General features: G+C 39.9%; 1 protein-coding gene across 1 annotated transcript in view; it reads right to left on the bottom strand.

Annotated features, from left to right (window-relative positions):
* Window positions 1-26,449, bottom strand: part of Heatr1 (HEAT repeat containing 1) — a 46,143-nt gene extending 19,694 nt beyond the window's left edge. The window contains exons 1-23 of the mRNA XM_051194736.1: window positions 26,384-26,449; window positions 25,989-26,162; window positions 25,317-25,533; window positions 21,967-22,108; window positions 19,963-20,064; window positions 19,508-19,648; window positions 18,449-18,660; window positions 18,192-18,325; window positions 16,571-16,673; window positions 15,526-15,636; window positions 14,520-14,637; window positions 13,543-13,650; window positions 12,844-12,939; window positions 12,377-12,465; window positions 11,589-11,800; window positions 11,191-11,312; window positions 10,097-10,288; window positions 8,785-8,968; window positions 8,506-8,642; window positions 7,407-7,599; window positions 2,582-2,751; window positions 2,042-2,200; window positions 142-384 (exon numbers count right to left, since the gene is read on the bottom strand). Coding sequence (XP_051050693.1) covers window positions 142-384; window positions 2,042-2,200; window positions 2,582-2,751; window positions 7,407-7,599; window positions 8,506-8,642; window positions 8,785-8,968; window positions 10,097-10,288; window positions 11,191-11,312; window positions 11,589-11,800; window positions 12,377-12,465; window positions 12,844-12,939; window positions 13,543-13,650; window positions 14,520-14,637; window positions 15,526-15,636; window positions 16,571-16,673; window positions 18,192-18,325; window positions 18,449-18,660; window positions 19,508-19,648; window positions 19,963-20,064; window positions 21,967-22,108; window positions 25,317-25,533; window positions 25,989-26,130 — 3,327 coding nt within the window. The 5' untranslated portion in view covers window positions 26,131-26,162; window positions 26,384-26,449. The remainder of the gene's footprint in view (window positions 1-141; window positions 385-2,041; window positions 2,201-2,581; window positions 2,752-7,406; window positions 7,600-8,505; window positions 8,643-8,784; window positions 8,969-10,096; window positions 10,289-11,190; window positions 11,313-11,588; window positions 11,801-12,376; window positions 12,466-12,843; window positions 12,940-13,542; window positions 13,651-14,519; window positions 14,638-15,525; window positions 15,637-16,570; window positions 16,674-18,191; window positions 18,326-18,448; window positions 18,661-19,507; window positions 19,649-19,962; window positions 20,065-21,966; window positions 22,109-25,316; window positions 25,534-25,988; window positions 26,163-26,383) is intronic.
* Window positions 26,450-27,869: the final 1,420 nt, after the last annotated feature.

Below are 27,869 nucleotides of genomic sequence, written 5' to 3' on the forward strand. Positions count from 1 at the left end.
TTAATGATCTGCACCCTGCATGTAACTTTTGTACAGTAGGTAAATTTTATCTTGTGCCTTTAAAAGCATGCCCAACCCATTAATAACTTACAACTCTCTACATGCATGATCAAGCTTGGGTTTCTAAAAGAAGCCACTGACCTTTTCAAGAGCAGTAATCTGTATGGTTGGCATTCCTGGGTGAAGATCCTTTGTTGTGTGCACAGCCTTTATAAACAGGTCTAGACTCTTTGAGTCTTTATGTAAAAGTGAAGCCGAATACTCATTGTATTTTCCCAGAATGAGATGCAAAACAATGGCCTCATCTTTCAGGACGGCTGTGGGCTCCTTCTCCACCTTCTCTAGGAGTTGCTCTGCCATAGGCAACAGCTGGGCAAGCACTGTCTAAAGATAGAGAAGGTTATTAGTAGTAACCAAGGATCATGTTTTGCTCAGGTCTGCTCTGACAGCTCACCTGACAGTTCCCTACATTCTTTACTGGAGCTGAAGACATTCTGAGAACAGAAATTACAAACTGAATTATCAGTACAGCAACAGTTTAGCAGTTGCTAAAGTACTGCATTTCCCTCAACCACCATTTCCAATTTGGTATAATTAGTATTAATTCAAATTAGGTATATAAAAGCTTTAATAATTAAATTGTAAGCCAGAAAATCATGACAAATCCAGTGGATGCCCTATCCTTTTTAACTTGTTCACTGACAACAGCCATAACCATCTAGTTACGTTCCCTTTGTGGCTATTCTCCTCAGACTGGCAGATCTGAGCAACTGCAAAGAAAGATGGTCCACAGAGCCCAAGAGTTGTTTCTTGATATCTACAAAGTAGTGTCCAGAGCCACTCCTTAAACAAAACCCTGTATACTCAAGCCCTTCATATAACATGGCAAAATGTGCACATGTAATCTAGTCACAGCTTTCTAAAAACTTTTAATCACTTCGAAGTTAACTATAATAATCACGCTTATTTAATATATAAGGACAAGGGAAAACAAAACAAAACAAAAACCCTGCCTGTTTACTATAAACAAATTTTCTCTCCCAAACATTTGCAATTTGAGCCTGGTTGAACCAGACATGAACCTCACAGGTAGGAATGTGAACCAAATTCACTATTTACTCCTTTGTAGAAGTTTGTCAACTTATAAATGATGCCAGTGACAACTCAGGGCTGATAACTGAAAGAAATATATAATCCAAATATTTTTTATTCCATTGTACCCATTTAAATTTTCTGAATCTGTGGTCAGTCAAGAGTGATGGGGAATATGGGGCATTCAAGACAGTGGAAAGAAGGGAGTTTAAATTCTCCTGGTTAGAACTGACATTTCCTTCACATCACAGGCTTCCTTGAGGACATAACAGAGGCTGTGCTTTTCCCTTCTGAAAATACACGAACCCTGTATTTTATAAATGAGAAAAAAAAAATTCTGATTTCAGAGACTCCAAATATTCTTTGTAGCGGATTTCTCCTTAAAACATGGACATAAGCCAGGCAGTGGTGATGTACACCTTTAATCCTAGTATTCAGGAGGCAGAGGCAGGTGATCTCTGTGAGTTCAAGGCCAGCCTGGTCTACAGAGTGAGTTCCAAGACAGGTCCCAAAGCTGCAGAGAAACCCTGTGTGGAAAACCAAAATCAAATCAAAACAAACCAAACAAAAAACAAAAACAAAAAACAAAACAAAAAAAAAAACAAACAAAACAATAAAACATGGACACAACAAGGGGGAACTGGAATTGGAATGTAAAAAATAACAACGGAAAAAGTGTTTAAAAAAAAAGGGGGGGGGGGAACCATGGGCACAAACGAAAACATCTGAAAGCTGATGAGAGATAACATAGTTAATTTTAAAATGAATGGGCATTTATAATATGTGCTTTTTGCATATTGTATCCTTCTTTGCTCTATAACTCTTCCTTCCAAATTGTGAAGAACTTCTCCCTCTGAGAGCACACAGTTGTTTCCTCATATGACAGTTACTTCTCAGGAAAGTCATACAGAACATCCAATCCACTGCATCCTGGGTAAATCGCTCATACCTCACTGTTCACATCTTGACATACTTTCATCAAGTCTTTTGCAACATAAGATGGGCAGCCATAAATGTAGTGAAGAAGGCTTCTCAGGGTTTCAGACAACCTCTGATGTGATCTCTGTTTCTCTTCTCTGTGTAGTTCATCAAATAATGTAGCCAAATCCTAGGATATCAGAAAAAAGAAAACTGCATTAAAAGGGGAAAAAGGAAGTTTAAGAACTCCTGTTCTAATTATAGAAGTCTTTCCCAAATGACATGACACTGCTTACATCTCTTAATTGCTCTTCAAATAAAGTCCTAACTGAAGAGTATCAACATCACCCTGTGGAAGGGTGAGCGTTAGTCTTTCATGCAGGAAAGAACAGCAGAACTGAAACGTAATATGTGACCTTTTGAAAAATGGCAGAAAGACTGCAGTTGCTGACACAAATTTTTAAATTAGTGGATTAGTCCACACAAATTCCTACAAGGTACAGGAAGGGAGCAGGCTATTTCTGTTCCACAGTCCCTCTGTCTCAACCGCCTTTAACAGTAGTCTGTCTACCTGAACCACATAAGCAGGGTCTGAAGTGATCTCTTCAGCCTTGGGAACCAGGTGTTGTATCACTGGTTGAAACTTCGAGGCTACTCCACTGAGGGCCTGGAGACACTGAATAGCAGCTCTGCGGACTTCTTTTACAGGACTTCCCAGATTGAGGAGTAGAGATGGCACCACTAAACCAAAGGGGGAAGAAGACAGTGTCAAAGGTACAGGGTCACAGGTTTCCTTTGGGGGCTGGGAGCATAGCTCAGTCACATAGCATGCATCTGGCCTACTTACTATCACTGACACTACTCCCACCCTGCACCACACACACACGCGCACACACACGCACACACGCACGCACACACGCACGCAGATCACTCTCAAACTACCTCCTCTGAAGACTGTTTACTGACTACTCATTTCAGAAAAATGGTCATGTTTTCTCAGAGCATGCAAATGAGCCCAGTACATCTGTTCTTTGTCAACTGTCATTTCATCTCTAATACGTACACACGTATGTAAATTGTATCTTTACTTTTTTGATTTTAGTTTTTTGAGATAGGGTTTCTCTATGTAGCTTTGGAGCCTGTCCTGGAACTAGCTCCTGTAAACCAGGCTGGCCTCAAACTCACAGAGATCCATCTGCCTCTGCCTCCCAAGTACCAGGATGAGTGCTAGGATTAAAGGTGTGCCCCACACCACCAACCAGCTAAATTGTATCTTTACTTTTAAGATATCAAATGGTAGTGAAGGTTAAGTGATTTCAGAACAATGTTGCAACAGCTCCCAAATCTATTTCTGCCTTAGGAGCAGTAGGAAGTTACCCAGTGTTTATATGGGTGCTTTGCAAATACTTAAATCACTGCTGATTGGTGTGGGGTTGTTCCTTTGAAACAAAGTCTTGCTATGTAGCCCAGACTGGCCTGAAACCTCAGATCCTTCTGCCTCTACTTTCTAAGTGCTAGGATTACAGGCATTAGCCAAACAAAGCTAGCTCCCTGATACTTTACTCTATTTTTAGTGCAGAAACCTTACAATTTATATATATATTTTTCCTTCTAGGGTTATTGTTTGATTGGCTGGGGTTTTTATTGTTTTCTTCCTTGAGATAAGGCTGCAATATAATCCATATACTGAGGTTGGTCTATAAAAACTTTACTACTTTTGTTTTGGAAAGGTACTGCCCACTCTGAAAACATTAAAAAAAGTTATCAATCTCTGTATTTAGAGTGAGATCATACGCATTCTGTTTTCTTATAATGCCAGCTACATTTTATTTTAGGTGGGATTCTGTACAAGAAATGAGGATGGCATTAGATTTTGTAATGGTTAGTCCATCTTAACATCCACAAAACCATTCCAGGGCTAGGAGGGTATCAGTACCATCCACTCATTCCATACACATCTAAAATTTACCTATTCCTGTCAGCAAATTCACAGTAGTGAGTTTACCAAGAGTGGTCCCTCACCTCAAATGTAACTGTGAGGTAAAACTGCTAGCTTTTGATATGAGGATTATTATTGTTTTTTAATAACTAAATAGTTTTTGTGTTTCCGAGACAGGTTTTCTCTTGTAGCCCTAGCTATCCTGGATTGTACAACCAGGCTGGCTTTGAACTCACAAAGCTTTGCCTGCCTCTGCCTCCCAAGTGCTGGGACTATAGGTATGCACCAACACCCAGGCAAGGAATATTTTTCTGTTCTTTTATTTTGCTGCCCTTTGAACAAGAAGAATTTATCTGTTTTGTCTAATACCTTTTCAGATTTTTGGACATTCTTAGAGGTTTCCCCTTCAACACAGAGTTCTTTATATTAAACCGATGTTGTATTTTACATATAAATGCTATCTGGAAGATGTTTCCAATTTAAAACCTTGTGCAGGATTCTTACAGAGCACCATTCACAGACTGTAAAGACCTGTGGTTGTGTTGTTCTACACACAAGCTTCCAATGCTATGCTAGTTTTTGGGAACAAATCTGGAAACTTCTCATTTTATATACTGCTCTGTAAAAGGAATTCTTAAAGATATCACCACACTGCTCTATTTAACAGCACAAACAAGATGGCTATTATGACACCAACTACACTGGGTTTTTAAAAGATGTATTAGTCAGGCATTGGCCCACACTTATAATCATAACATCTTCATGGTAAAGGTAGAAAGACTGCTGTGAAATTTCAAGGCCAGCTTGTGCTACCACAGTTAAGTACCAGGACAGCCAGGGATATAAAGTGGAACCCTGTTTCAATAAACAAGCCTGTATTTAGGATAAAAAGCTATCAACATCCCTTTCATGTTACATGAATAGAAATGATCAATGTGGTCAGGCAGTGGTGACACACGCCTTTAAACCCAGCACTCGGGCAGGAGGCAGAGGCAGGCAGATCTCCATGAGTTCAAGGCCAGCCGGGTCTACAAAGCTATGCAGAGAAACCCTCTCTTGAAAAACAAAAGAAAACCAAAACACATCAAAAAAAAAAAAAAAAAAAAAAAAAAAAAAAAGGAAAGAAAAATGATCAATGTGAATATTCCACTTCTAGAATTCGAGGAGGAGCTAGGCAAGCTTTCAGACTTGCCTATAAATCTCTTACTGTAAGGATTCAGGCATTATGCTGGCCTGTCTCTGTCACCTGGCAGAAAAACTTACGCAGAGTACCCTGGTCACTCCAGGTGCAAAGGACGCTTTAAAAAACAGACCTCCAGCCACTTATGCTCTTTCTGTTCTCTTTCCTGCTGTTCCCCTGGGGCAGACAGGACTTTCCCTGTCTTCTCTTTTGTCCTCTCTGTCTCTTTACCTCTTTTCTCTCTCCCCTCCCCTTTCCTTTTCTAATAAAACTTCTCACTTAAGCTCTCCTCTGGCTGGCATGTTTGTCCTCATCCTCATTGTGTTCCCCACGACCTGCCTCGGTCACCCTCACCTGCTATGGAATCTGCCAAGGTTCCTCATGCTTTATTTCTAACACTTATACTATGAAAGCAATAAATCAGTTGCACCAAGGTCAATTTATAAAACAAAGCCAGAAGCAAATAGCGGAAAAATTAAAATTCATTCAAGAGGCAGTTTCAAGCCAATTTCCCTGTATAGTGAAGCAGAACTTATAAAAATTTCCAATCTTAAGACATTCAAAGTGCTATTACAAAGGGCACCATATCTGAATCAAGTTCTAGAGCCCAAAATATGTTAAATCTATGCCACTTAAGAGAACAGCTTCTGCCAGGTGGTGGGGGTGCATGCCTTTAATCCTAGCAGTCATCCTAGCATTCGGGAGACAGGCAGGTGGATCTTTGTGAGCTACAAGAACTAGTTCCAGGACAGGCTCCAAAGCTACACAGGGAAACCCTGTTTTGAGAAAAAAAAAAAAAGAAGAAAAAAGAAAAAGAAAAAAAAAAAAAAACAAAAAAAAAAAAACAGCTTTTTGGAATGTCTTTACATTTAAACAATGTATATGACACAATTCTCCCAATTAATCTTATTTGCATCAAAAGCATATTTCACTATTTTTCTAGACTTATTACTTATTTTATGTGTATGAGTATTTTGCCTTCATATTTTTGTATATGCAATATGTGCATGCCTGGTACCCATAGGCGAAGAGGGTGTCAGATCCACTGGAACAGGAATTATAGGCAGTTATGAGCCACCATGTGGCTGATAACTAAACATGGATCCTCTGCAAGAGCAACAAGTGTCCTTTAACAACTGAACCATCTCTCCAACTCTTACAGTACTTTCTGTACCTTACTTCTGAATGTTGTAACACTTTTGTAAGTATATTAAAACAAAGCTGGCTGTGGTGGCTCACAACTATCATCTCAGCTCTTGGGAGGGCCGAGACAAAAGAGGAACTATTGTAGGTGTGAGGACAAGCCTGAGCTACTCGTGAGTTCTAAGACAGCCTGAATGATAAGGACAGCCTGAAAGATCCCACTTCAAACAAAGAACAAAGCAAAAAGATGCCAGCTAGTATTTCCTGGACTCCTCACACGCAGAAATGTCTAGAAGCAGAACATACTCCCAGTGACGACTAGTGATATCCTAAGAAGCCTCTACTGTCAGGATTTAAGCTTCTAAATGGAACAAGTACATTTCCCCATTGTTCTGAGAAGTTCTGGAATAGTCTAGACAGCAGAAGTTCAGAAGTACTTATGCAGGGGAAGAGACAGATCACAAGAGAACAAGAGCAGCAGCAAGCCTGTAATAGTAACACTAGTGAATGAGTGAAGTCTTCAGCCCTGCTATTTGTGGAGTGATATACACTATGTAGGGGCTACCCACTACCTCTGATACAAAGGATGGAAAATGTGTATCAAGCTGGAAAGTTCAAATGCTGAGTTCTAAACAAATATGTATGCCTTATCTGTGTAGACCAGGGTGTTCTGGAACTTGCTCTTTAGATCAGGCTGGCCTTGAACTCAGAGATCCATCTGCCTCTGCCTCCACAGTGATGGGATCAAAGGCATGTGCCACCACACCCAGCTTTTTATGTAAATTTTTAATTACATTTTAAAGTTACATTTTTTTAATGAATAAATAAAAATAAAGGTACTTTCTGTATCTATATGTGGTAGTGTGTGGTCACTAATGTGCTGAGTGTAGTGGTCAGAGGACTACTTTCAGGGGTCAGTTCTCTCCTTCCATCATGTGGGCCGGGATTAAACTCAAGTTATTGTAAGTCTTGGTAGCAAGTGCCTTCACCCTCAGCACCATCTCCCACACACAGTCAATTATTTTAAAAAATTATGTTATTTCTATACAACTAATTAAGAGTATATGCTATACTTCCCCATATACTATATGTCTACAATGTACTAATTTAAAAATGAAATATAATTTGCCATACCTGGAGATGTAGTAGATGCCAGCTTTTGTTTATACTGTGTATTCTGAGAAGAAAGCATCACAGAGCCTATGTAAAGAGCCTGAGTCTGCAGCTCTGACTTCACAGTGCAGTTAAGTGGATTTGAAAGGCTAGAACCATAGGTCCACAAAACAGAAAAGAACCTGAACAACTGAAGAACATCTTGTAGATGCACCTAATCAAAAGAAAGCAAAACAAAGTGAAGTCTAATTCTTGCCCAGATAAACCACTCAGAGATCTTTTCATTAATGTACAACAACAAGACATGAGTGATTTAATGATGTGCCTTGTTGCATCACTTCTTCAATATTTGAAATTTTAACCATTTAGAAAGATGACACTGAAGAATGATATTTAAGAAGCCTTACTATAACCTTGTACTTGAAAACAATGAACAAAAGACAGGGAACTAATTAAAAACAAAGGCAAGAACGGGCCCTGGGAAACTTTACCAAAAAAGGTATGAGCAATGCCAGCAATGCTAATTGCCATGGAAAGAGCGAGTCAGACAAGGCAAGAACACGCTGCTCAAAGAATGGAGGTAACAAAACCCAGGATAAGTTTCACGAGTAAATCTGTGTCTCCTGAATATCATCTTTGAGCACTTAGCCAGTTTTCCTCAGCTATAAATGGCATTTAAAATGCAAACTGGGCTGCTTGATTTTTTTTTTTTTTTAAAGATTTATTTATTTACCATGTGTAAGATATTCTGTCTGCACGTATGCCTACAGGCCAGAAGAGGGCACCAGGCCTCATTACAGACAATTGTGAACATCATATGGTTGCTGGGAATTGAACTCAGGACCACTGGAAGAGTAGCCAGTGCTCTTAACCTGAGAGCTCTCCAGACCGTTGCTTTGATTCTTAAACACACTAGCCCATCAATAGAAATACTGCAGTGTTACGCTCTACTCAATGTGCTGCCTGGAGGTGATTACTATACTACTTTGGAAGGAATGTTTATCAGCACACACTCTTCACTGCTACGAAATATACTTCCATTAGTATTAGAACTGTAGTAGTAAAATAACCTACACTACCTACAGCAGAAATAAATGCCTGTGAGCAGAGCACCAAATACCTTCATTATAAGCCTCATCAGAACCCTGAAATGCATGGCGTCAGAAACCTCAAGCAGCATTTCAAAGACACCAATGAGCAAGTGCAGGTAGTGTCTGCTGTCATCATCTAGCTGCTCAGGATTCCACCATGTGGCACCTGCAGAGACATGGTGACAAAGAGAAGCAATAAGTAAACCTACATAGTCATGCTAGGGGAGCTTTTCATTCAAGTGAAGGTGAACTATGGACTTAAGAACTCAGTGTTGCATCACATTTAAAGATTTATGACCATGCCTTACCTGTAGGAAAAGACTTTGGAGCCTTCAGTGCAAAAATAAAACATTTCAGGGAAAAGACAAGTAAAACAGAGTCCTCCACAGCAATCCTCTGGGCACTGCGGAGCTGCTGTACATAATGCACCCATAGCTCCTCTGGCAATCCTCTGTTCAGCATCAGTTCCAGGTGCCACTCTGAGGGGATTTCCTGAAACATTAATGGAAACAGAAACTAGCACATCCTGGAAGTTCCGAACATGCTCTATGCATAGATTGTGCATCCTAATAGGGAGAGTGAATTAACAATGACATATAGATTGTTTGCAAGTGTACATGGATGGATATGCTGCTACAGCTGAAAAGGTGCTTAGTCCTCAGAAAGGGCATTAACAGGGCAACGTGGAACAACCCAACACCTACACACTGCTGCTCTATACTGCTAACACCAAGGACAAATAATAGCTCCAGTTACTGCACCTTACAGAAGACAATCAGACATTACGAGGGGCTCATTTGGGCCACTTTTTAAAGTATGAAGAAGCGTGCTAAGCTCACATTTTAGCTAGCAATGACTACAATTAGAATTTATAAAAATCCTAAGAGTATACATAAATATGAAGAAATCGTAATTCACTTAGCAAATCCTGTAATGGGCAGCCCCCTTTGAAGCTTAGAAGATAAATAAAATAAAAATACTGCTGCAAACAGCTGAGACTAAAACAATCTTTTAACTCAAAACAGGGCACTAGATACAAATGGAAACATGACTTTTAGTAACACTGTCAGAGACAACGGCAGGACAGCCAGACCTAGCAGAACACTCAACAACTTCAAGTGCACAGGGGGCTGGAGAGATGGCTTAGAAGTTAAGATAACTGACTGCTTTTCTAGAACACCTGGGTTCCTTTCCCAGCACCCACATGGCAGCTCACAACTGTCTGTAATTCCAAGTCTGACATCCTCACACATACACACAGGCAAGACACCAATGCACACAAAATAAACACAAATAAATATACAGACTATGCTTTCAATTAATACTCCAACACGTTTTGTTCGAGCACTAACTCTGGAAGTGAGTTTGTCATTACCAGAGTAATTATGAGTGGAACTTGGATAATGACCTGGCAGAAAACCTTCCAACTTTGAAATCTTGTCATTTGAATAAAAAAGCAAGAGAGTGCCTTGTCTAAAACCCACTGCTATCACTGCTTCCTACTCCCCAAGCTAGATCCAGACACAAGAGCTCAGCTTCGGGGCTTCAGCTCTGCCGGGATCAACAGGCCACAGTGAACTTCACTCAGTACTCAGTTTTCTCCAGATATCGACTCCTTACCACAACGGTGATGATGCTCTTGAGCTTCTTTACTTTTTTCTGCAACAAACTGAACACCCGTACAGCAAACTCAAAGCAGGTCTCTTTAAATGATGAACAGCAAGCGATAAGTGCAGACACAGTCACGTGAACTGACACTTTCTGCTTCAGGTTGTAGGACTCCTTTTCTCCAGCACTTACTAACTCTTCCACCTTGGGAAATGAAGACACTCCATTACTGTTAGTCATGATCTTCCCAGAACAAACTTTTCTATCTGTTGCAGGCCTATCTATGCATCATGTATAACATGAAGACAGCAAACAGACTTTTAAAAAGCAGTAGACATTGATTACTAAGTAATTATGCAAACACTTAGAAATTATAACGTACATAAATACACTTGACAAGTTAATGCATTTAAACCACATACTAAAAATACAAACAGCAACAAAAATCAATAAATCAAGACACCTAATACCATTAAAAGGTTTACAAAAGTATTTTCTTTTAATTTCATTTTGCTACATTAACAATGAAAAGACTTTAATATTTTATATATAAATGAGGAAAAATAAAGATTAAAAAGAACAGAGTTTCTCACTAGTTCAAAAAATGTAGTAAACAGTAATCTGTAGAACTGCTAAATTAGTGGCTGTACAAGTTTATAATCCCAGCACTTGGGAGATTGAGGCAGGAAGATCGGGAATTCAAGATTAGCCTGGGCTACATATTGAGTTCCAGGTCAGCTTAAACTGTAACTCTAGGCCATGGCCCTCAAAGGAATACCCAAAACTACCTTTGTATTTGTTCAAAGTAAAACAGTTGTTTAAGAATAGAACAACAATGCCAGGAGGTAGTGGTGCACACCTTTAGTTCCAGCACTTGGGAGGCAGAAACAGGCAGATCTCTGTGAGTTTGAGACCAGTCTAGTCTACAGAGTGAGTTCCAGGGCAGCCAAAGCTACACACAGAGAAACCCTGTCTCGAAAAACAAACAAACAAGCCAAAAGAATGTAACAACAACAAAAAGACAGAAAAAAAGTCTGGTAGGGCAGAATTGGGCACCTAATGAGCATGAGAGGAAAGCACAGCGTACAGGTGGACAGCACACCTACCAGCTTCAGCATCGAAGAGTGGTCTCCTGAACTTATATTGCTGGCCAGTAACTGGACCATCTTCTGATTTCCTACACCAATTATTTCTCTTGACTTTCTGCTTTTAATAATATTTTCAAGAGCTATAAAATTTAAACACAGACAGCTATATATCAGTCGCATTCATATAAAGAATTAGCTAAATTTAGACAAAATTCTTACTAGTTCTCTTCAAAGCCTTGCTTTCTATTTTCCTTTTTAATCCAAGTCTGAATTTGTCTTTGAGACACTTAGTAAAAATAAAAATATCATGCAGACATATAACAAATATAACTGCAAACAGCAAAGAGCCAAATTTTAACTGATTTATCTTCTTTATAAAATAGATACCTGTTTTATCTAATAACTGGCTTTCTTACCTTCTTTCCAGCCTCTTAATAGAGGATGCAGAGAGCAGATTCCTGATTTAGACAAATGCACAGCAATTTTCATATCAGGAGACTCTATGTCATCATTAGTAATGACCATAAAAGGCAACAATTGGACTGCCACCTGATTTGACAACTGATCATTTTTACTCAGTACCTCTTCTTTAATTAGAATGTTTGCTGCTAGCTCAAGCACCCTGTACCTGGAAGACATAACAGCACATTTGTTTCAGAGACTTCAAGTCAGCAGATATTACACTGTTCTGGCTCAACTGGCAATAGCTTGCCTGCTCTCCTAACCAAAAATATTGCTCAGAGAGCACCAGGACACACCCTCAAATCCATGCCAATAAAGGAGTTATCTAGCCAATAATGTTGTTCTATCAGGTATCTTAAAAAACAAAACCAAAAACCTTACCTGTAACAAAATACATTACATCAGATTATCTCAGTCCCACTAGACAGTGGAGATTCAGATGCACCCACACAGAACCGACACCACAAAATTGTCCTCTGTTCTCCAAGCATATGCAATGGCATATGTACACACACACACACACACACACACACACACACACACACACACACACACACAATCTTTTTTAAAGCTCTCTCCTACAATGCTGAACAGTCAATCACTAAGTTATTAAAGTCCTTCATCAAAAAGGAAGAAAAGCAGTGTGAACTTGAGAGTTTCACTGACACACAGTGTATGAACACAGAACAAGCACATACCATCCCTTATCACACAGCATGAACACAGGAGAACAAGCACATACCATCCCTTATTCTTTGAAAGTTCTGCCCTCTGGAAGAGATTCAGAAGATGTGAAATGGTCTCCTCTACACTGAAGTGTTGCTGGAAAATCTGTGGGGGGAAAACACAAGTAAATATTTACTTGCCAAATTGTGTTTCTAAAAATAAAATTGGAAAATTTTTTTTTTTTATTAATTGTAAAGAATTTTGCCAAAGAATCCCAGTAGAATGTCTTTTCTATGAGAACATTTCTCTTTTAGGATTTCTTTTACCTGCTGACACAAAGTTCTTACAACAATACAAGAACTCACAAAGTACATTTCCGTTCTGCAGTACTTCCTTAGCCAGCAACTGTGTAGTCTGGCTACGCCTTTGAGACTCATCACCAAACTACTCTCAATGAATTAATTTCTTAGAGTCAAACATCATATGAGAAAAACTAAGTATTTACAAACAAAATTTGCACACACACAGAACGCATTTACTCACCTCAAAAGCACTCAGAGCCGACAAAATGACATCTATGTTATCATCACCCAATCGGGTTAAAATAGCTTCTTTAATGAAAGTCTCATCAATGCCCTCCTGAGTAAGAGAAAGGCAAATTAGCAACTACAACAAGGCTCACAAGCTTTTCCACTGGAAAAGACACCTGGGAACAGCAGTGTGAAGACGTGGCCCAGCTCTGAGAGCACAACAAATCAGAACCAGTCTCCTGAACACAACATGTACAATCTAAACGCCATCTTTTAAATTAAGGAGTTGACCTTGCTAAAATAAAGAGCCCAGAGAAAGATGATGGGCCAGTGAGATGATGGCTCTATGGGTGAAGACCCTTGCCACCACACCTGATAATTTGAGTTTAATCTCCCATACTCACATGGTAGTTCTCTGACCCACAAATTTTTCTCTGACCTCTGTGCAAACACTTTGTATACATACACAAGCACAAATAAATAAATAATGTAATTTTAAAAATTAACTATGACCTTTAAAAGATAACAATATAAAACAAAAACAAACCCAAAACTCAACAAGGTGGATATTTTGAAAGAAGTAAAAACAGTAAAAATTTGACTTATCTGTAATTATCCAATATAAATTATTGATGGAAATTCCAATTTCTTACTGTAGAATTAGGTTGGTCATTATAAGGGGGAAAGATGGAAAGTAAAGGCTAACACAAACCTTTGCTGTTTTCATGACAGTCTTCAGGTAGTTAATGGCCAGAAGTCTCACAGGAGCCAGGGGATGATTCAAACTGAGCATCAAAGATGTGTCAGAGTCTTCTAAAAACTAAGTCCAACATGACAATTAAATCATTTCACCTAATCTGTGTAACATTAACCTAAAATGAAAACAGAAAACACCTTACACTGCCCAATATACTATGCAACAACCATCTAAATGTAGAGACAGAAAGTAAGTTCATCTCTACAAACAGTATGAGTTACAACACATGAAAACATACATGTTGTACATGGTGTGTTGTGTGTATTTGTGTGGATGGATGAATGGGTTCAGTTTAGTGAAATAGCATCATAAAGTAATAGTACTTTTTATGATATGATAAGTGACAGTACTAAATTGGTACCTCACTGAAGACAGTGCAATCCAGAAAAATCACAAAGAGATGCTTGAACTGGTGACAGCTTATGAGATCAAACTACAAAGGACATCTACCCATCTACTCAATTTGGAAATGCAACACCACTAAAATAGCCCAGTGTCAGAGGAGAAAAAAGGGCATTTACCTTTACAATATTCATTTTCAAGGCTAATGATAAGAACTGATTTCTTAGTATTTATGCTTGAATCACCAGAAAATGTCTTAAGATTTGTCACAGTCATGATCATGTGACTGCAGGCTCCTGCACTGGTAAGTGCACACCTTGAGTGACAAGGCAGACTAGAAGCCTGTGAAGCCACTCATTGGTGACAACCAACATCATATGAAATTCCCAATGCTTTCTGAATATTACATTTTTCTTCAGTTATGATTCTTGCCCCAGAGCTCTGTTTCTAGTAACTACACAAACTGTATAAATCCTCAGCTCTCTGATGTTTTTCAAAGCTGCAGGGAAGCAGGAAATGACTGCCAAGTACTCTTCAGATAACCACAATACCATTTCCGGTCTTAGCAGTGCTGGGAAAGGACAACCTACCTGATACTTCCCTCCACTTGTAGACAGAGAGATAAACTGATGGAAAAGCTCCTGCTTTTTAAGGCCTGTAATTTCTTTCAGGTGTTCCTCTAATACAACATCTAAAGTTCTGGGGTACCTAGGAAGGAATTACAGTTCATTCAGTATTCTTGATAAAGCTAATACCACATGAACAAAACACATACCATACATAAAGGAAAATATTGATCAAGTCTGTCACTGAAGGGTCTAGAAATATAGGAATATAAAATTATAAACTTAGAGAAATAAGAACTGGCAGCTAGCAGCTTTGTTAACTTTTAGCAATGGCTTTTTGCCTTACAGCCAGCATCTCTGTCAGCAGCCAGGGGTTAACTTCTAATGATAACCTCCCTGCCCCTTACAGCCCATGGACCAAAGTTAATGTTTAATAGTTGTTCCCATGTGAGTGTCTGCCTTGCATTGTTTTGTGTCTTTCCAAGCTATGGGGAGAACAGTTGTGCCAGAAAAGCTGCAGGCTTCTGCAAACACCATTAAGCCAATGTCATGTGACTCTAAGCTTTACCTCAAGATTGTAAAATTTCTTTTTCCATGCCTGATACTTACTTCTTACCATAAAAAAGGGGGCCCAAAACCATTCCCACAACCAGTTTCAGAAGCCTGAACTCTGATTGTGGTTTCAACTAGCTGGTAATCTTTTTGTGCCCAGAGGTGATTTTGGGAATAAAGTTTGCCTCTGGTTTCATAGGCTTCAGTGGCCTGTCTTCTGTTATTTGCATGTCCCCAGACCCAACAGTCAATATGAAGACAATAAAAATTTCTAGTTTACAAAAATTATACTGACTACAGACCCTCCACAACCTCTACTTCCTTTTGTCTTTCCATATATCTCATTCTATATATACTATCCTTTTCAGAAAAGAGAAAAGTAAGAAAAAGTATCTGCAATTCATCACTTTAAGACTTGCAAGTTCTCCTTTGCAGAACAGATCATCTCTGAAGATGAACACCCCCCCCCCCAACTTACTTGCTTTCTAAGAGTCTGATAAGTGGAAGGAACTGCTCATTAAGCACAGCTACTTCACTAGCATGGGTTTCCTCCTGGGAACTGTATGAAATATACTCTTCAAAAAGAAGGCTGCAAAAGAAAGAACACCAGCAGGCATGTGTTATCATTCATGGAATCCCTGCTATGTACTAAGTGCTTTACAAATCATATCTCTAATTATCACACCTCCATAGGAAAGAAATTTTGTTGATTTTGCTGATGGAAAACAAAACAAAAACAAACAAACAAACAAACAAACTAGGGCATAAGAAAGCTTCCAAATTGCCTGAGGTCAAATGAAACAACAAACAGAAATCAAACGTGTAGCAACCCTTTCTATGCCAGAAAGAATGGAGGAGGGCTGTAAATTTGAAAGGCCATTCTGATTGCAGCGCGTAAACTAAGCCTCCATGCATACAAATGAGGCACACCTGCAGACAGGCTGCTTTCTCACCTAACACACTGGCAAAAACAGGTCCAAAAGGACTGACTCCCAAAGCTTCTGTTCCAACTGAAGTGGTGTTCAGCCAGATTCCAACCTATGTCTAACTGCAATACCTAAACACTATTCATCACATCAAAGTGTCAATCAAATAGGAAATGGAAAGGGGGAGACAGAAATAGCTTTCAGAGAAAAGGAGGAAATAATCTGCACTGCATACCTACTCTAAATATTAAGACTCTGAACAACATTTACTAAGTATCAGCTTTGATGCACTATTTCAGGCACTGTGGCCCATTTATTAATAGAAAAATTTAAACACCTGTAATCTTAGTTACAACTCAAATTTAGCTGGGCTACTATCCTCTCATTTTCTTCTATAAGCATTAAAGACAATCAAGGTTTACTTTTGCATTTTTTGCTGTCAGTGTTAGATTCAATACCCCCAAATTAGTGAAATGATACAGACAGTGCAAACAAAATACATTAAAAAGAGAACTAGAAAACTACTGATGAATCCTGAAATGAATACTTAGTCATAAATATGCAAATAAGAAAGAAGCATGTTAACAGCAACCTTACCTAGCCAGTAGGTGATCTAAGTTGTTTGTCAGTGGTATTTTTCTAAGTATTGCTTCTAAGTGTCTCTTGTAGATCTGACCGTCAGTCCCTTCAGTTTCTTCTCCTTAATATGTACACAGATGAAAGCTGAGTTAGGGATATTCTTTTTGGGTATGCTATGATTAAATTTACTTACAGCAGAAAACTTTTCTATTAATAACTTAAAAACATATGCTAATATATCTAGCTTCTTACCAATTACCTCTTAAAAAAGTGTTTGTTTATTTATGTAGATGACTATGTGCTTGCATTGAACTTATGTGTACAAGATATATGCAGATGCCTATGGAGGCCAGAGGACATCAGATCCCTGGAACTGTGTCATGTCTACTTTGACCAGCAAAGAAAACACAACCCCCAGACTCTTTTTTAAGCAGTTTATTCAGGAACCTTGTATAATCTTCTGACCCCAGGGTAGCCCAGCCCACAGCTTAAAAGCCCTTGGACAGTCAACCCCAGAATGCCATGCGGTGAAAAACAAAAACAGACAGGTCCACATACACAGAAGCAAGCCAGATTCTCAGCTTTTAGCCAAATATGGAATTGTTTAATACAGAGAGCACTCACTATCAGGAAGGTGGAGGACAGAAGCCAGCGCCATCTTTAAGGCGCAGCACTTGGCAGCTCTCTACAGAATTGGAAGTCAGAGAGAGCTATGAACTGTCCAGTGTGGGTGCTGGGGACTTAACCGGGATACTACAAAAGGGCAGTATGAGTTCTTAACTGCTGAGTCTCTCCCAGCCTCCTTTTACATATATTCATATGCCCACTTCATCTACTGAGTAATGTACAGTTTTCAAGCCATTTTTGTGTTTGTGCACTCATTCGTCTTTCACGTGAAATTCTCTATACTTATAATAACCATAATTACCACACAGGTATCAAGAACAAAACAAAAGTGCAGAAATTATAGTTTTCCCAGACCACACTAAAGTTAGTGAAGTTGGGCTATAACCTAGGTCTCTGAGAGCAGGCTTCATGTTCATGTCAGTGCCTCTGGACTAAACCAAGGATGCCATCTCTGAGACTTTACGGGAATGAAAGCTTTAAGTCAAGCCTTGGTGGCACAAACCTTTTTATAACAGACTCAACATAATTTTAGAGATGCTTTTCTTAGTATCCATCAAATTTAACATAATTTAGAGATGTTTTGTTAGTATTCTCTAAGCAGAACTAAATATTTACTTTCTTTTGTTTAATGAAGCAAAGAGAAATAATGTAAATTATCATTTTCTTTCATAATTTAGATTTTTATGTATGAAATCTTCTTGGCTTACTTTCTGGAAGCTGGATATTTACTGTGAATGAAACACTGGGGATCATCTAGACACTTAAGGTATCTAGATGGGAAGCAAAGGTTTACTTTACAAAGCCTATGTAAAGAACACAATTCTGAGACATTTCTCAGAATGATGGCCCTCCCCCTTCAGTGAATCTGTCCAACCCTAAAGATTTCTCACTTAATGGACAAGTTATATAGAAACAATTGAATAGAAGAATTTTTAAATAGTTTAAAGTACCTGTCCTATTTGAAGATAGTTGAAACTTAGGAAGCTTTTAGGTCCAAATGCAAATCACATACCCGCAATGTGCTGAACAATGGAGGCAACCAGATGGGGAAGCATGTAGCGCAGAAGAGGACTGACATCATAGTTTTCAGAGATCCCGTGAAGTAGCTCTATAAGGTCCGGAACACCACACAAGTGAGGAAATGGTCTGTAAAGAGCAAGCATACGTGATAGCAACAAATTAGACAAGTAGCAATTTAAAAAGCAGTATATCTTACCAAAAATTATTCAAAACAACTTCACTAGCCTCCCACTATAAAACAATACATACTTTTTCCCAAGTGCTTCTGGCTTCTGTCGCTGTAAGAGAATTATCAGGCAACCCAATCCATCTTTGACCTGAGAAGGAACCTTGGTCAATGTTCTGATGAGCTGAGATGCCAGTGAGTTCACAAAGGTATCTTCCATCGTTACTTTCACAGAAATCTGACAGATTATCATGTAGGTGGCAGCTCTATAATCTGGTAAAGATGATTTCAACCCCTAAATATTTTTAAAATATAAGGAAAATGACAAATTATAAAATTATGTTCTTCTACTTAACATGTTACTTAAGTGCAACAAATTACAAATGTCAATGTTTGCCCCGATTTAAATGTTAAACACAGTAAATACACATATTGAAACATCACATGGTATACCAGTCATGCACAATCCTTATGCTTCTGTGTATAAGATGAAAAACAAATTTTAAGCCAGGTTTCACAGCACTCAGGAAGCTGAGACAGGATGAACATGAGTTCATAACTAGCATGGTCTGCACAGCAAAAGGCTCTCAAAAACAAACACAAAACCTAAGGTGAGCAAGATGGCTCAGTGGGTATAGGTTCACGGTGGCATGTCTAATGACCTAAGTTCAATCCTTAGGCACACATACTAGAATAGAATAGGCTCAAACAAGTTAAAAAAGATCAATAAAAGCTAATGTACACTGACAACCAATAAATCTTAAGAAGTGGAAAATTAAGATATTCATCTCGCGTCCTTTCCTATATGGACACAGGGATGAGAAGGGACTAACTTCAGAAAAGTCTCCTAACGTAGACATCTACTACACATCCCAACAAGAGGCAACAATCTCTGCTTCACCTGTAAGCACGCATCTATGGAAGGGAGTAAAAACTATTGAATCGAAAATAGTAATCTGGGACATAGAAAGAAAGCTAACATTTATTAGATACCCATTTAATAACTGATGTCTATTTTAACCTAAAGATTGAACCTTATCATCCATTTGAAAAAACCATCAATGTAAAAATGTGATTTTTCTCCATGAAATTTTCAAAAGCAAGCAATTTACTTTATGTATAAAATGATTTACTTCACTAACCTTTTGGATGTAGGGAAACAGTTTGGCGACTACACTGTCTGATAGGTTCTCAGCAGCCACCAGAGCAGACACGATGGTGGATGCATAGAAAGCCAAAAGCACTCTCAACTGGGCAGAGCTTCCGGGATACTCAGCGAATGCCTGAAATAGGGAGCACAGCACACATGTAGCACTCTCTGGCTCTTTAAGCATCACATGCAACACTAGGTAAGGATGGCAGGCCTCCTGACACTTTTAGATAGTTTCTATTTCATAATCACTATAGCTGAAATTTGAAAAGCAATAGACTATTTATTTTTGGAGAAAATACCTTTTGGTGAAAAGACTGCCTCTCCACCTGCTCAAGAGCAGACCATTCAACATAGGAACTTCTTCCAAGTTCCACTGATTATGTCTTTCTCAGATCCAGCAATCATTTATGAGTTCACACACTCAACAACACACTCATGGCTCACCTTCACAGATTTGGTCACCAGGCTGCAAATAAAATCCATGAATCCAAGGTCTTTGTAGCAATGGGTAACCAAAGTTCCTCTAGCTAAGGGCACTCCAGATTGCTGTTATTGACAAAAAGAACAAACTATTAGAAACAACTGCCAACTGACTGCTACTCCAAGTATCTATCTAGTAATATGTGTATATTGTGGCAAGTCATGCACACAGATAAAATCTCTCCTTATTACTGGTGCTGATGAAATTAACACATAAATGCTTAGAAACTCCAAAGAGCAGGGTAACGGTGAAGGAAAAACTCATAATGTGTCACTTATGTATATATTTAATCTCAATTCTCTAGCTCTTAATCATTCCACAATTGGATTTGGTTTTTGACTCAAGACACATTGTTATGTCTCTGCCTCACCATACCTAATAGCAGAAACAGACCCAGACCCTGGCCAACCCATACTGCTATTCCCACTAACTACTACTGCCCATGGCCTATAAGGAAACATTAATAAAACAATTAAATGAAGACTGCAAGTAACCTTTAATGGGAGAGTGAGGCTTGGCTACCTGGAAAGAGTTTCTAGATGGTGAAGTCTGTGGAAGGCCAGTAGAAAATGGTCTTGATTTTGTGAGCAGCATGAACGCTGGGCAAGGCAGCTTGAGCAGTAGCTTTAGCATAGACTAGACTTTAAGAACTTCAGTTAGCCTGACTAATTTACAACCAGATTCTAAAATCTTTTTAATTCAAAACTGGGGATTCCCTCCCATTAGTTCCTTTTGATTGCTAACTTCAGCTACCACCTGTCATTAGCTCTTGGTGAGACCCACGGTCTGCTGGTCTGTTTTCACCCTGATCAGCTGTCTCCCAGCCCCATTAGCACACTCACATGCAGTGAAGTCCCTGCCTTCAACAATCGCCTACTGCAGTCTCTGTTGCAGACAGATCTTACTAGGCCCTTCTTCTCAGGTAACTCTCCCTTCATTTCAAACACATTATTCAATTTTAACAATTTCCTGATGCTCTACAAGTTATCCTTATTCCCCCACCCTTTTATTTTCTTTTTCTTTCTTTCTTTCTTTTTTTTTTTTTTTTTTTTTTTTTTGAGACAGGGTTTCTCTGTGCAACAGCCCTTGCCACCCTAGAACTCACTGTGTAGATCAGGCTGGCCTGGAACTCACAGAGATCTGCCTGCCTCTGTCTCCTGAGTGCTGGGATTAAAGGTGTATGCCACCACCACCTGGCTCTTATCCCTTTAATTTGTACAAGTATTTTAAAAGTTACATTCCCCCCATCTTTTAAAAAATTTCTTTGGTACCAAAATTACAAATGCAAAGTAGCACTGTGCAGTGCAAAGAGTTGGGTTAATATTACAACTGTGCCTGCTTTAGTTATAGGAACTCTAGTAAGTAGCTTCAATTTTCTGAGTCTGTTCTCACCTCTATAAAGAATTCATAAAACTCCAAGACAGTATGAGGTAAAACGCCTAGTCTAATGTCAGGTACTAAATAAATACTTGATGTCATAAATAAGAGTTTCAACAGGAAGCTAGGAAACAAATGGTATAGATGATACTGGACTATCCCCAAGATTACTAAGGGCTTTACTCTTCCCAGATTAAATGAAAATTGGACTGAATTCAAAACCCCCCATTCTTTCCCTCTTGCTCCTTCTGATTGCTCTTGCTACAGGCAGGTCTGTGACTCTGAGGACAGCCTGGTCTACATAGTGATTTTCAGGCCAGGTAGGGCTACACAGAGAGAACTTTTCTCAAAATGATAAAGATCAAAAATAGCTTGGGCTGTATACTGAGACCCTACCCCCAAAACAAAACTAGCCAAGCAACTAAGGAGAAAGGTGGTGGATCTCTGTGACTTGAGGCCAGCAAGGGCTTCATAGTGAGACCCTGTCTCAAAAGAAAAAAATACAAAAAAAGCAAAAACAAAACAAAAAACCTTAATCATGATGTACAAGAATTATATACATGAATGAATATGCCATTTGAAAAGCTTACCTTAACAGGAGACAGCCAAAACCACTTGTGTTTTGGATTACTAATTTTGAGAAGTTGTATCACCCGCACAAATACCCGTGTCTCATGGTATGGCAGAACACAAGCAATGAGACTATCAGGGTTGTAAAGATGGATATGGAACCTAAGAAAAATATGAAACAATTAAGTCAACGCGAAATACAAAATTCACAGGTACTCGCTTTTTGTCCTTTCTTTTGACACAATCTCACTGTGTAGCCCTGTGTGGCATTAAACTAGGTATGTAGACACAACCAGGATGGCCTTGCCTCACAGAGAAACTTGGATATCCACCTGCCTTCCCAAGAGTGCATCAGCATGCTGGGAGGCACATGTTTCTAAAGGTCCAGATCCTGTATCAATGAAGTACAAACACCTAGGGATGAGTATCAATCACAAGATAAACAGTACTTAGATGATAAACCCTCTATTTTGTATTCAAGTTTGATTCAGTATAGTTCAATCAATTCTGAAGTAATAACATTTTGAATATTCAGTATCAAAATTTATACCCTATTCACTTTCAACTTCAATGAAACTGTGTGATCACCATCAAACCACAGAAAACTAACTGGCTAATGGAACAACAATGTGGAGTTTATCTGTGCTTTAGTCTCATTCTATAGCTTTCCTAACCACCATATTTCAAAAATAATAACAATGACAATAATTTTGGTTGTTTTTTTCAAGACAGGGTTTCTCTATGTAGCCCTGGCTGTCCTGGAACTTGCTTTGTAGACCAGGCTGGCCTTGAACTCAAGAGATCTGCCTGTCTCTGCTTCCCAAGTGCTGGGACTCAACCACCCTATGAAAACCAAAAGATTAATAAAATCGCATTAATTTCTCCAGATAGAAAAAAAATGATAATCACATACAATTTGCATATGAACTTGAAAAAGCTATTTGTCAGTTCCTCTATGTTAAGAACCATTTATTATCTCTGTCAGGTTCATTGAACCTTTCCCAATCTATATAATCCAGCTTCCTTCTAGTGCTTTTCCTGATTGTTTCCACCTAGTGAGACCGCTCCAATCCAATCTATCTGAGCTATTCTGTTCTTTTACATGTACCAAAAAAAAAAAAAAAAAAAAAAAAAAAGTAGTGCCCACATGAGCCTGTGTATCACCTGCATATATTCACAAAGGTCAGAGGGCACTGGACCCCTTGGAACTGGAGTTACAGGTAGTTATGAGTTGTTGTTTTACCCTTGGCACAGTGGCTATACCTTAATCTACTGCTACCTCAGCCAGTCATTGCAACTCTGAAAGTTACCAGTCTGTTTCTATGGCTGCTAGTGACATAGCTACTAAGGAGGGAATCCTGTTCCTGAAGGCACCTGCTCTTGTCATTGCTTCTAAAGGTAGCTTTAACCAAGTAAGACTCAGGATTCAAAGGCTGGGGTGAAAACCTGCTAGTTCAGAGGGGCTAGGCTGCAACTAGCTAACCTTTCCTCCTTGCTGGTGTCTCCAAAAGAGCCGTTTTCACTTCACCAAACCAGAAAAACCTGCGCCACTCCAAACCCCCGTGTCTCTCTGTCTCTCCTGGATGGCCTCTGAATACTTTCTGTCAACTAGTTGCTAGTGCAGCCTTCTGACCCAAGGTTAATTTTATTTAATTAATGCAAACGCGAAGTTGGGGTTCACCATGTGACTGTATATCCTAACAGTAAGTGGCCCTGATATAAGTTCTGAGAAAACCACCTGACCCCTCTTTGAGAAAACAGGCTTCACCACTCTGCCATTTCTTTAGCTCATACAAGTACTTCTAATAGTGCCAGACCTTGCCTTCTATAATTTTATTCAGGCTTTAATATTAACCAAGACATTACTTGCATGAAACTTTCTCAACAAATCCTGGTATAGCTAGCTACCTCTCTAAATCTTGTATAAACTTTTATTAAGGCATATATTTAAAGACAGCCACCAAGGACAACTTAAAGATTTTTGTTGTTGTAAGTTTTTCAGGGTTTTTTTTTTTTTTTTTTTTTTTTGAGTCAGGGTTTCTCTGTGTAACAGGTCTAGCTGTCTTGGAATACACTTTGTAGACCAGGCTGGCCTCAACTCATTGAGATCCTCCTGCCTCTAGATTAGGGGCATGTCCTACCACCGCCTAGCATCCTACAGATGTTTTTATCACTCTTAATGAAGTTTGCTGAATAAAAGTTATATGAAGAGGTCAAAAGTTTGGTTCCTAGTATCCATAGTGCTTAGTACAGGGCCTGGTATATAGATGCTTAATACACATCACTAATAATACTTGATTTGGGTTGATATTTTAAAGGATAGTCTTAACCTCTAGTGTGATAAGAAAGAAATTTAATAGTTTTGCCCTTGTAAATGAATCTGCATGGCAAAGTACATTTTTCCTCAGACTGATAAATTTAAGTCTGGTCTGACAGCACACACCTATAACCATAGAACTGAGGCAAGAGTTCAAAACCTTAATCTCAGGACTTGGGAGGCAAAAGCAGGTAGATTCATGAGTTTGAAGTCAACCTGATTTACACAGGTCCAGGCCAGTCAAGGCTACAAACAAACACACATTCTGAAAAAAGAAAAGATAGAGAAAAAGCTAAAAAATCAGCTCAAGCTTTATAATGAGACCCTATCCCTAAACAAAACTAGACAAGAGTGTAACACTAACACATAAAAGCCCCAGGAGACTGATATTGGGGTTCAAGCTTCAAGCTGAAATATCAGAAAAGCAAAAAAGCAGCTGGCCACTAGCTAAACGTGCCAATCCTATCTTCAGGAGTTCTCCCCAAGCCTCAGACTGTAAACTCTCCTCAGCATGGCTGGAAAATGAATGCCTCTCTGAGACCTTGCTTCTCTCTTATATACTTCCCTAATGTTGAGATTAAAGGTATGAGCTATAATTCTCTTTTAGACGGATTCACTCTTGTGTAGATCTGGGTGGCCTTGAACTAACAGATCTGTCTATCTCTTAACCTTGAATCCAAGGATTAAAGGTGACTGAATCCTCAGTCAAGCTTTAACAAATCATAAATAACGTATCACTACACAAGAGATGACATATGCCTTTAATCCCATCATTGGGGAGGAAAGGGGCAGATGCCTATGAGTTTGAGATCAACCAGGGATACACGGTGAGACCAGACCAGATCTCAAAAGCCAAACACACACCATAAAACCAAAAACCTAAACACACTAAATAGGACATTTTACTCAAGATCAGCATGTTTAATATAAGAGTATGTCCACTTCACATTCTAGATATCATATTAATCTTCTAAGTCAGCTTCAGCTAACAACACAGCTTTAAGACGTATTTGCAAATATTTAAGTTTGTAAAGGATTAACATGGTTAGCTACCTGTGAATCAACCATTCCAGACACTTCTGTGCTGGCTTAAGCAGGAAATAAGGAGACAGGTGAATGAGGAACAATGAAATGTTTTCATCCAGCTGTTTGTTCACTGCTTTGGTCTGAACGCTGCGCTCCAAGGTTTTTGCTAGCTGGCTGAACAATGGTGCTTCAAACTGCTCGAAGGCAGGGTCAATTCCAAGAAGCTCCTCCAGGCCAGTGCATCCTAGAAAAAGAGTCACTTATAACCTCTTTGTAAGCAAACTCAACAGATGTCTTACAGTTTTCCTTACCCCTATGTCCAAGAACTGTTATAATGTGTAATGCACTCTCAAACGCTGGTTTTAGTTTTTATGTATAAGATAAATCTGATCTCACTCACTAGGAGAAAATAAAGTACTTCATGTCAAGAACTCCATCCTGACCCCTCTTTTAAATACTTATTATAAATACACTCAGTTCTGGAAGACTCCTCCCACACCCCATTCATCGGCTCAGTTCTCCTTACTTTTCTTCCCTTTTACATATTAGTTGCTTTGTGAAATTCTAGATACCACTACTTTAAATACATTCAAGTATCTAGCAAGACTGCTCCCCCTCTCCCTTAACGAGACAAATCAAGCTAGAAACTGTTCGGGAAGTGAACAGCTCACAGAAAAAACTAAGTGAAAGGGAGCTCACCGATGGCAAAGGCGGTGTCCCTGTCAATGGTGGCCGCTTCTTTAGGGTCAAACAACAGAGAGGCAACTTCATGTCTAGTTAGGAGGCTGGGATCAGTTTGAGGGAGGGCGAGTCGCTGGAGTTGCTGGGCTAAAGACGTCATCTTGCAAAGGAGAGGATGCCTCAAAACAGGGGCTAAGAACAAACATCGTGGAACACCGCACTCAGTACTCTCGAGGACACAGAAACCCGCCGCCCAGGCACTCCAGAACCCCCAAGCTCAATCACCCGGTAACAGCATTAACTACACCTCCGCAGCGCATGCTTTCCCCAGGCGGGGACCACGGCTGCAAAGCCCACCCTGGCTACCAGTCCCAAGATACGGACGCTCCTGGTCGGAACGAGCTCCTCCTCACCCTGAACTCGGGATATCGGCAAGATTCCACAACCAACAACTCTTCAGAGCAGCTCCCACATGGTGCCGGCTCGATTCCGGAACTCTAGAGCACTCCTCATAAGAACTTCCGGTTTCGCACTAAGGCAAGAGAAGACGGACAAGTTTGTAGGACACGCGATACTATAGCCCCGCCTCCCCGACACAAAGTCAGCCTCGTGCGGATTATTTAATCCCCCACCTACTTCCCCCGCCGCACGCCTGCTCCTCGAAGCCACTCCCTCGGCCCCTGCACCTCTTTGAAGCTCCGCCTTCCATCCACGCCTCTTTTCAAGACCCCACCTTTATTCCTCGCCCCTCGCTGTATTTTACTAAAGCACGCCTACAACCCCTACCCACTTCGTGGCCTTTCCCAAAACCACGCCTATTATCCCCTCCCCTTTCGGAGCCCCGCCCCCCCGCCCCTTGTGGCTAGGGCTTGCAGCTCCGGATTCCAGAAGTCGTGCCAGATGTTGCTGTGTATCTTTACGCCAAAGTCTGGGATTCCGATTCTGAACCGCCTTTTGGAGTTTTTAGGTATGTAGCCGGGATGGTTCATTAACAAGATGCTTATCCAGCCAGCCAGGACCTGAGATGCTGAAAGCTGCGTTACGGTCGTGCAGATCTCTGCACCACGCCTTCTACTCCTCTGTAAGAACCTCCTCAAGTTCTTCACCTGACCGAATTTGTCACACGCTACACGAGGCAGGGACAAACCTGGGATGAGCGGCTGACCCCAGTGCAGTCTGGTTGATTTGTAAGTACTGAACACTTGCCACGCTCAGCCAGTGACAACTTTATCACTTTTGCTTTGTCTGCATTCCTAGGGGGTGGCATTTTTCTTATTTCTTTTTGTTACTATTTGAAATAATGACTTTTTTGGAGGGGGAAGGGGATTCGAGACAGGGTTTCACTGTGTAATAGTCCTGATTGTCCTGTAATTCGCTCTGTAGACCAGGCTGGCCTCAAACTCTCAGAGATCAGCCAAACTCTATTCAAGAGAGTTTTTGGGAGGGAAGAATCCGGATAAGTGGCTGCCTCTGCCAGGATTGAAGAAGACAGTAGCAAACTGAACAGGAACAGGGTTTATATAGGGCGTTTTAGGGACAGAGTTTTTCAAGAGTCAGATTTCCAGGGTTAGATTTTCAGTCCCTGAGCTCAGATTGGCTAGATCTCGTGCTATGGGATTGGTTGGTTTTCTGCTTAGTCAGGGGCAGATTTGGCTCTGGTTGCAGGGCCAAAGTGTGTTTCTTTTGGCTCTGTTCAGGGTGTGTTTATTTTGCTGGCCCCTTTTGCCTACGGTTTGTATAGTGAGTTAGCCCCCACTGGAGAAAACCAATTCTTCATTTGTGAGTGACTATCAATTAAATGGAAGATATCTTCTGGTTGGGCGTGAGTGGGTCTTGTGTCCTGCCTGTCTCAGTACTGGGAACCCATCTGGCCCAGACCTGTGCCTCCATTCCCTTTAG

This window comes from Phodopus roborovskii, unplaced genomic scaffold (assembly GCF_943737965.1).
Source record: "Phodopus roborovskii unplaced genomic scaffold, PHOROB, whole genome shotgun sequence".
NCBI lineage: Eukaryota > Metazoa > Chordata > Mammalia > Rodentia > Cricetidae > Phodopus > Phodopus roborovskii.